The sequence below is a fragment of the Talpa europaea genome (assembly GCF_964194135.1).
Source record: "Talpa europaea genome assembly, chromosome: 3".
Taxonomy (NCBI): Eukaryota; Metazoa; Chordata; class Mammalia; order Eulipotyphla; family Talpidae; genus Talpa; species Talpa europaea.
In genome coordinates, this window is record NC_140069.1 from 788,808 (window position 1) to 798,071 (window position 9,264).

Sequence of the window (9,264 nt, forward strand, 5' to 3'; positions counted from 1 at the left end):
GCCTGTTCTGCTCCCCACTCTGTCTCTGGTGAGTCCTCTCCCTGCACCCCCGCATTTCTGGCCTGTACCTCAGCTCTTGTATGCACAAATAAATAAAAAATTTTAAAAACCCTATCAAATCTTCAAAAAAAAAAAAAAAGAATTCCTGGGGCGTGCACAGGTGTCAGATGACGCTCCTGCACAGGTGAGGACACCCTGAGGGCAGGTGGGCAGGTGCAGGGCAGAGGCCCCTGGGGCCTGAGGCTGCTCGTGGAGACCCTTACACACTGTGAGGGACCTGGCTGGGCTTCCGCCGCTCCTGTTGAGCAGCAGGGCAGGTGCTCAATAGTCCTGGCGGGAAGGCCAGCAGCTGGGTTTCCCAGAGCGTGGGGCCCTGAGGCAGCAAAGATGGCCACTCATGCTGGGTGAGGAGGCAGGCTGGGCCCTGCACTGGAGAAGCTGGCAAGGATGTAGAGACAAGGGGCCTCCACTGCTGGGGGTGCAAGCTGGCCCAGCCTCTGAGGAGGGCTGTGTGGGGCTCCTCAGACTGCTAAAAATAGAGCTTCCCTACGATCCAGCAATTCCGCTCCTAGGGGTCTACCCAGAGACACAAAAACAGATTCAAAAGACACCTGTGCCCTGCGTTTGCTGCAGCAGCACTGTCCACAACAGGGAAGAGGTGGAGACGGCCCAAGTGCACAAAAGAGATGAGTGGGCAGAGACGAAGTGGCTTCCATGCCCAAGGGCATGCGACTCAGCCGCCAGAAAGACAAACTCATGCCGTTCAGAAGCGTGGATGCAGCTGGAAGGGATCATGCTCAGTGACATAAGCCCCAAGGAAAAAGGGAAATCCTGGATGGTCTCACTCACAGGAGGAATGCAGGAGAAGCAGATAAGGGGCCAGGAAAAAAAGAATTACAATAAATTAAAAAACAAAATTAACAGGCAACTATTAATCAGAGACACTCTGCAGGGGTGGCGGGGAGAGGGAACCAAACAGGGGAGGGGTGTGTTCTTACACAGGGAACTAGGGTGCCGGTGCCGGGGAATTGGGGGTGCACTACCCTGAGAGGAGACAGCACGCTCTGTACAGAAAGGAAGAACTATGTAAAATATATATAAAATTAAATAATAAAAAAAAACCCGACCATTAAGAAAATGTGAAAATCCGTTTTAAAACGGGCCAAGTTCTGAGGCCATCAAAGATGGGCCAGGTGGGGTGTCGCCCACCAGGCAGGGGGGCGCGGCGCTGCGGGACCGGCCACAGGCGCGTGGGGGCCAGCCTGGTCGTCCCTGACACCACTTGGCAGGCTCTGCCACCCCACCCTCGCTGTCCCCCAAGGAGCTGGAACCCCGTGTGCTCCCAGCGCTGCGCCCCTAATTGCGGGGCAACCAAGATGTCCTTCCGTGGGCGGGGGAGCGCCAGGGGGGCCTCGCGTGCGGACGGGTGTGCGCGGCGCCCCTGGCCGAGGGGGCGGCCCTGGGGCCGCCGGTCCAGGCGCCCCTCCCGGGGAGGCCTCTGAGTAGGTCACGCTCCGGGGGCAGAGCCGAGGCCAGGGGAGACGCCGGGGCGCCCAGACGAGGTGCCGGGCGAGCCCACGCGTCTGCGGTGCTGACCGTGGGGCGGAGCTGCGGCCGCGGGACACCGGGACGCTGAACCTTGGCTCGATTCTGCCGTGAACAGGCGCGGGGCCCAGAGCCGGGCGGGGCGGGGCCCCAGGGCCGACCCCGGCCTCCCCCACAAAACAGGCAGAGGTGCCGGCAGCCCTGCCGGTCGGTCGGGGTCTCCAGGAGCCGGGGCCGGCCCAGGCGCTCCAGGCCGGTGTTCGGGATTGCGAGGCGGCTCAGGCCCGGGAGGGCGGGAGGGGCGGGGGAGAGCTGAGGCCAGCAGTGGGGTCGGGAAGGAGAGGGACAGCCTCACCCCGCGAGAGGGGCCCTTCGTGCTGCCCGGGGCGGCGCCCAGAGGCCGGGCGGGCCGGGGCCTGGCAGGGAGCGGCTCAGGGGCTGTGCGCCCGCAGACCCAGGGGCCCGGCCCGGTCTCCCTCTCTCCCTGGGTCTTTCGACTCCCCTTCCCGCAGCAGCCAGCTTGGAAGGCCGCGGGCAGCGCCGAAGGGGCCCGAGACAACCCGCGGAGGCGGCTGACAGCAGCGCAGCCAGGCCTGCCCCCAGGGCTCTGACCTCTGCTCACCAGCCCGTGGGGACAGCAAAATTCTTACAGAACTTTTGTCCTTGAGTCCCGTCCCGTCCCGTCCCGGGACACTTCCTGCGTCATACTCAATAAATAACATCTATTTCTTAATCTTAACATCGATTTCTTAAGCTCCAAGGCCCCTCTGATCTCTGATAAGACACAGGACACATCTGTCCTGCTCTTTTTGCCCACTGGCAAGAGGGAGAGGCCTCCCGGCCCGCCCCGGGGTCCTGGCCGGACCCTCCCGCTGGCCTTGGCACCCACCGGCAGGCGGGCGAGCGGGCGGAACTTGGGCCACGCGTCTCCGCTGTCCCCTCCGCCGGGGGCTCTGGCCCTGACCCGGCGGGCTTCCTGGCCTAGTTTCTCCTGACGTGACGGAGCCGCCGGGGGTGATAAAAGGGCGGCGAGCAGGGCGGGGGCAGCGGGATGGCGCTCAGGGCAAAGGCGCCGGTGCGGCTGGCGGGGCTGGCGGGGCTGGCGCGGCCCCGGTGGCCCCTGGGCGTTACACGCGTGCTTGGCAGCCAGGCCGCTCCCAGGGCGGTGCTGCCCTTCCAAGCCATCCCTCGGCACCCGGGCAGCAAGTGGACGAGGATGCTGCAGGTGTGGAGAGAGCGGGGCTCGGAGGACCTCCACCTGGAGATCCACCGCGCCTTCCAGGAGCTGGGGCCCATTTTCAGGTAGCACCCTCCCGGCCACGGGGGTGCAGGGTGCCCGGGCTCTGTCTGCGCAGGGGCCCTCGGAGGTGGATGCCCAGGGCTCATGGCCACGGGGACGGGCCTCCGGCGCTGGGGGGGACTTCGGCCAGCCACGGGGCAGAGCGGACCGGGAGGGCGGCCACCAGGCTCGGATCCACCCCGCAGGTTCAGCACAGGGGGGAAGCAGATGGTGCTTCTGATGCTGCCGGAGGACGTGGAGAGGCTGCACCTGAACGACGGCCAGTACCCCCAGCGCATGCTCATCCTGCCCTGGCTGATGTACCGGCAGCACCGTGGGCGCAAGTGTGGGGTGTTCTTGATGTGAGGCCCGTCAGGGGCGGGGGTGGGGTGGAGGGGTGGGGGTTGGGGTGGCGGTGGCAGCCTGGTGCAGACTTAAGTGGGGGACCCCGACCCACGGCCCGGGACCCCTCTGGTGGGCGGGGATGAGCACCCGTCCCATGGGGTGCCCACGCTGGGGGGGGTGGGAGGTGTCAGGAGGAGGGGGACCGCTGGCACCAGCCCTCTGCACGGCCGGGGCTTCGCCCGCAGGGGCACTGCCCGCCCGAGGTCAGCACGCCCCCGCCCAGCCATCCGGGTCAGCCTCAGGGCAGGCCGCGGATCCGGGTGCCGCGGCAGAGATGGGGGCAGACGTCTGGGGGGGGCGGCCTGCGGGGGGAGGGTCGCCGCGGGCAGTGCCTCCGGCAGCCGCCCGGCTGGGGCGGGGTGTGGCCGGCGGGAGTGCCCTGTGTGCTGTGGTCGTGCGGGGCGCCCGGCCGGTGTCCGCGTGCGCTGCTGTCCTGGTGCCGCGTCTGCCCGCGGGCGCCCGGCAGGTGCAGGCGGCTGCGGGAGAGCAGCCTTTCCCGGGGACCTGGCAGAGGCGCCGCCTGCCCCTCGTGCCCAGAGGGCATTGGCGGCCTGGCCCCGGGCTGGGCGGGTGAGCCGGAGAGGCCGAGGCCCTGGCGCGTGGGCTGTGAGCAGGGGGCTGGCGCGCGGCCTCCGCCCTTGCAGGAGAGGCCTCCACGCCCCGGCACGACTGTGGGGACAGTGTGCAGACACCGTGGGCGCATCCAGGCAGCGGCTCCCCCAGACGCAAAGTCCACCCGAGCACGCCGGCCCCGCAGCCCGCGCTGGCCCGGGGAGGGCAGCCGCCCGGCCTCCGGCGAGGAGGTGACCGGCTGCCCGAAGCGCTGCCTCCGCCCACAGGAACGGGCCCGAGTGGCGCTCCCAGAGGATGGGGCTGAACCCCGAAGTGCTGTCCCCGCAGGCCACGCACAAGTTCGCCCCGCTGGTGGACACGGTGGCGCGGGACTTCTGCCAGGCCCTGCGGGCCAAGGCGCTGCAGAATGCCCGGGGCAGCCTGACCCTGGACGTGCAGCCCAGCATCTTCCACTACACCATGGAAGGTGTGGGCGGGGCCCGCTGGGGGGGCTGGGGACTGGGCGGGCACCCACGGGGCTCAGGGAGGCCGAGGGGGGACCGGGCGGGCACCCGGGCTCAGCAGCGCCCTCTCCCGCAGCCAGCAACTTGGTTATTTTTGGAGAGCGGCTGGGCCTCCTCGCGCAGAGGCCGGGCGTGGGCAGCCTGGACTTCGCGCTGGCTCTGAAGAACATGTTCTCGTCCACTGTGCCCCTCATGTCCCTGCCCCCGAGGCTGTCCCGCTGGGCCAGCCCGGCGATGTGGAAGGCACACTTCGAGGCCTGGGATGATATCTACGCGTATGGTGAGGGCGTTGGGCGGCCTGGAGGCAGAGGCCCGGCGACCGGCCCCACAGCGTAGGGGGCGGGGCCTCAGGAGGGGAGGCTGGTCCCCAGGGGGGGAGGCTGGTCCCCAGAACTGGCGGGGAGGGTGGGGCGGGTAGCACCCCCAGGCTGAGCAGGGAGGTTGGGAGTAGCGGCCGGCAGGCGGGGGACTCGAGGAGGCCCCCCGGCACTGGACGCAGCTTCTGTCTCTGCCAGTCGACAGGTGCATGCAGAAGATCTACCAGGAGCTGGCCCTCGGCCGCCCGCAGCACTACAGCGGCATCATGGCTGAGCTGATGACTCAAGCAGAGCTGTCCCTGGACACCATCAGGGCCAACTCCATTGACCTCACGGCCGGGAGCGTGGACACGGTCAGGCCAGCAGCCAGCCCGGCCCTCAGAGCAGAGCCCCGGCTCCACACCCTCCCGGCCCATCTTGGTCAGAGAGTCCAGCCTTGGCCTGTGCTGGGAGGGAGCAGGGGCTGGCCCTGAAATGAGAAGGCATCGCAGGGCCGACGGGCTCCAGGCCCAGCACCGAGCGGATGTGGCCTGGGGGGCTGCCCCGGTTCCGATGCTACGGCCTGTCTGGGTCTGGGACATGGGGGGGGCCCTTCCCAGCATGGCAGATGGGGCAGGCTGGGGGCAGGCTGGGCAGCTCAGGGCTCCAGCCATGAGGAGGGGCAGATGCGGGCAGGGCGGGCAGGCGAGGAGTGTGGCTGACACCTCCTGCCTCTGGCCCAGTGTCCCGGACAGCCTTAGGGCTCTGTGGAGACACCCCCTTGGTGGGGAGCCCCCCTGAGCAGAGCGGAGAAGTGTTAGAAGCAGCGCTGAGTGGCAGAGCCGGGGCCGGGGCATGCGCTGGGAAGGGGACGCTCCGGAAGGTCGCCCGGAGGGACTGTCAGCGGATGGAAGAACCACACAGCTTGGACAGGGAGGTGGGGGGGGGGAGGCCAGGAGCAGGGGAGGGGAGGGCAGGGGGAGGGCAGGGAGGCACTGTGGGAGGCACAGGGCGGGTGGGCAGGTGAGGACAGAGGGGCCACGCCCTAGTTGGGAAGGGCCTGGGCACAGGCCTGTGAGGGCAGAAGCCAGCGGGGCCAGCTGGGCTGGGGCTCAGGGCCCCGAGACCCCAGGTTGACCAGGGACCCCTCCGGCTGTACATGGAAACGACCCAGCAGGACTGCTTGGATCGGGGCGGCTGGTTCCTATGGGGGCCCCTGATGAGCTGCCCTGGAACAGAGGGAGCTGGGGCTCCGGCCTCCCCACCCAGCAGGCAGCAGGGGGGGGGGGGCACTCCCAAGAGGAAGGCGAGAACCAGGCCCTGAAGTGGCTGGAGGCGCCCTGGTCCCAGGATCCCAGGAAGGCTGGGGGCCCCTTCCCTGAGGGATTCGGGGAAGCAGAGGTGGTGGGTTTGGGGTCTGAGGTCTCAGGCCTGCCTTCTCTGGACACGAAGAGCTCTGGGGGTGGGAGAGGGCTGGGAAGCTCTCTGTCGTGGGAGGGTGCAGGCGCTGAGCCCCCTCCATGCCCCCGGCAGACATCCTACCCCTTGCTGATGACGCTCTTCGAGCTGGCTCGGAACCCCCAAGTGCAGCAGGCCCTGCGCGAGGAGAGCCTGGGGGTGGAGGCCCGGGTGTCAGAGCACCCCCAGAGGGCCATGGCGGAGCTGCCCCTGCTGCGGGCCGCCATCAAAGAGACCTTGAGGTAAAGGAGCCGCCCTGGCCCGCCCTCGGGGGGCTGCACTGGAGGGCCAGCTCCTGCAGGGAGGCCGCACCCCGCACGACCCTCCCTGGGGGCCCGCTTGTCGCGGCAGCCTCCCCCTTGAGCATGGGGCAGGCTCAGGCTCGCTGTCGGGGCTCCCGGCAGCAGGTTCAGGGCCTCCAGGGGGAGGCCCGTCACCACCAGCACCCCGTGGCTGCCCCGTCCGCAGGCTGTACCCCGTGGGTGTCTTTCTGGAGCGCGAAGTGACCTCTGACCTGGTGCTGAGGGACTACCACATCCCTGCGGGGGTGAGCGGCGCCCGGGCCACGGCTGCCCCTGCTGCGCCCCGCCCCTGCCCGCCCCCAGCCCGCCCCCTGCCCGCCCCCAGCCCGCCCCGCCCCCGCCCCTGCCCGCCCCCAGCCCGCCCCCTGCCCGCCCCCGCCCCTGCCCGCCCCCAGCCCGCCCCCTGCCCGCCCCCGCCCCTGCCCGCCCCCAGCCCGCCCCCAGCCCGCCCCCGCCCCTGCCCGCCCCCAGCCCGTCCCCGCGCGCCCCCGCCCCTGCCCGCCCCCAGCCCGCCCCCGCCCCTGCCCGCCCCTGCCCGCCCCCAGCCCGCCCCCGCGCGCCCCCGCCCCTGCCCGCCCCCAGCCCGCCCCCGCCCCTGCCCGCCCCTGCCCGCCCCCAGCCCGCCCCCGCGCGCCCCCGCCCGGGCCGCCCCCGCGCGCTCACCGCCCCGCCCGCCCGCCCGCCCGCAGACCCCGGTGAGGGTGTCGCTCTACTCCCTGGGGCGAAACCCCTCCGTGTTCGCCAGGCCCGAGCGCTACCACCCGCAGCGCTGGCTGGACAAGCGGGACCCCAGCACCTCGTTCCAGCACCTGGCCTTCGGCTTCGGGGTGCGCCAGTGCCTGGGGCGGCGGCTGGCCGAGGTGGAGATGGTGCTGCTGCTGCACCACGTGAGCGCGGGCGCGGGCGGGGGGCGGGGGGGCGGGGGGGGCCCAGGGTCCGCCTGGGGCTCCGTGCGGCTGGGCACCCCGGCCCGGCGCCCCCCTCCCGACCTGCGGCTCTGTCCCAGGTGCTGAAAGGCTTCCTGGTGGAGACGCTGACGCGAGAGGACCCCAGGATGCGCTACTGCTTCGTGCTGATGCCGGCCGCCTTCCCCCTCCTGACCTTCAGGGCCGTCCGCTAGTCTCGCCACAGCAGCGTCGCCAGCCGCGCCACCTGCCCCCCGCGGCCGGCCCGGCCCTTCCCGCCAGGCCCCCAGCACCGTCCCCAGTAAGGGGCACCGAGGGGGCCCTGGAGCGTGTGGCCCGCACCTGCTAGAGGTCCCCGCGTGTCCAGCCCAGGGCCCGCACCCACCCCCGGCCCTCCCCTCCTGCCTCGCGCCCCTGCCCCCCCCACACACCCTTGCTGCACCGCCACGTGGGGCGCCTGTCGGGACACCCAGGCGCCCGGGCGGTGCCACCCCTGTTCGCAGGCCAGCGTTCTGCAGAGTGGGGACGAGCCAGGGCGTCCTTCCCCTGCACAGCTCCGTGGTCGGGACCAGCCTGTGTCCAGGGAGACCGTGACCCCCAACTAAGCAGCGAGGGTTCCCTCCTCGTCATTCCCATCCAGGCAGTGCTGGGCTGTGCTGCAGGGCTCCCCGGGTGTGGGGACAAGGATGGGGATGGCCTTGGGTGTTTGCAAAGGCCTCGGGGCAGGGCAGGGGCACAGGTGGCTGCGTGCACGCCTCCCTTGGCCGGTGCGGGGCCACAGATGGCCTGGCGGCAGTGGGTGGCTTCCAGCGCTCCAGTGTGCCGGGTCCAGCAGCGAAAACAGGCCTTGCCACTTGTGGTCACTCCACAGGGGGCCTGGGCAGGGGGCAGGGGGCAGGGGCGTGCCCCAGTCTAGAGCTGACCTCTCCATCAGGCCCTTATCCCCGAAGACTGTCCCGGCGCAGGTCACGGCGCCAAGAGAATGGTGGGCCATGGCCACAAGGCATCGTTTTCCCAAGCAGGGCTGTCAGGGCCAGTGTGCTGCCCGCGGGCGTGTGCTGCATGGGGCCACGGCCCGGCGGAAGGCGGCTCTCAGTCCAGGGCCTTCCCCGTACCGGCCCCCGGCAGAGGGTCCTCCCCGCCCCGCTTCCAGCCGAGCCTAAGCCAGCAAAGGGTCACAGAAATTTGCAAAGGCTGGCTGGGTAGACGGGCCCTCCAGGCTCCGTGTAGGACCCCCGACGGGGCTCCTGCGCGTCCAGGGAGCCTTCCAGAGCCGGGAGCTCCACCTCACCTCAGGGCCATCTGCGCTGCTCACTCTTCCCGTGGTGTGTGCGGCCTCGGCCCACCCCTCCGTCTGTGACCCCGGCCCCCCACATTGCCACGGCACCCTCACCCAAGCCCCCTAAGCTGGCAACCCAACCAGGCCCCCAAACCCGTTCCATGGCTCCACGCGCACGCGACACAGAGACGCTTTCTCTGGTGCAGGACAGGATCAGACAGGACTGCGCCACAGGGGCCGCGCGTCCTCGGCGAATCGCCCCTAGAGGCCACCCCTCCCCGCGGCCCGCCGGCCACCCTGACCCAGCTGCTGGGGGCCTTGCTGCCCCGGCCAGCTAAGACTGGTAAACAAACAGCAACAGCTAAGACTGGTAAACGAAAGAAAGGGCCTAAGACCATGAGGCCTAAGACTTCCAAAGAGCCTCCCACGGTGGGGCTGAAGATTCCCTGCACCCCACACCGCAGGACTGAAGATTAACCTGCAACCTACAAACATCCCCTTGTTTTTTGTTCTGCGGCATATAACAAAAATCTTCTCAGAAAGTACATTGGGCAATAAATTATTCGTGTGAGAATACTGCAAGTAACTGGCACACAGAAATAGCTGCTGAAAAATTTAACACTAAATGTGGCTGCCCGACAATGGGAAAGAATTTGTTACACACGAGCTTCGTGACAAGCCACCCAGGACGATCATAGCAGGGCCTTCTTTTGCTTTCT

At 69.4% G+C, this 9,264-nt stretch overlaps 1 protein-coding gene across 1 annotated transcript; it reads left to right on the forward strand.

The window, feature by feature from the left end:
* Positions 1 to 2,596: 2,596 nt before the first annotated feature.
* Positions 2,597 to 7,481, forward strand: CYP11B2 (cytochrome P450 family 11 subfamily B member 2; the record flags this gene model as incomplete). Its single annotated transcript, XM_084229675.1, has 9 exons — positions 2,597 to 2,847; positions 3,031 to 3,186; positions 4,069 to 4,268; positions 4,382 to 4,585; positions 4,821 to 4,975; positions 6,135 to 6,301; positions 6,528 to 6,606; positions 7,051 to 7,248; positions 7,368 to 7,481. The coding sequence occupies 9 exons, from the start codon at positions 2,597 to 2,599 to the stop codon at positions 7,479 to 7,481; spliced, it is 1,524 nt and encodes a 507-aa protein (XP_084085801.1).
* Positions 7,482 to 9,264: the final 1,783 nt, after the last annotated feature.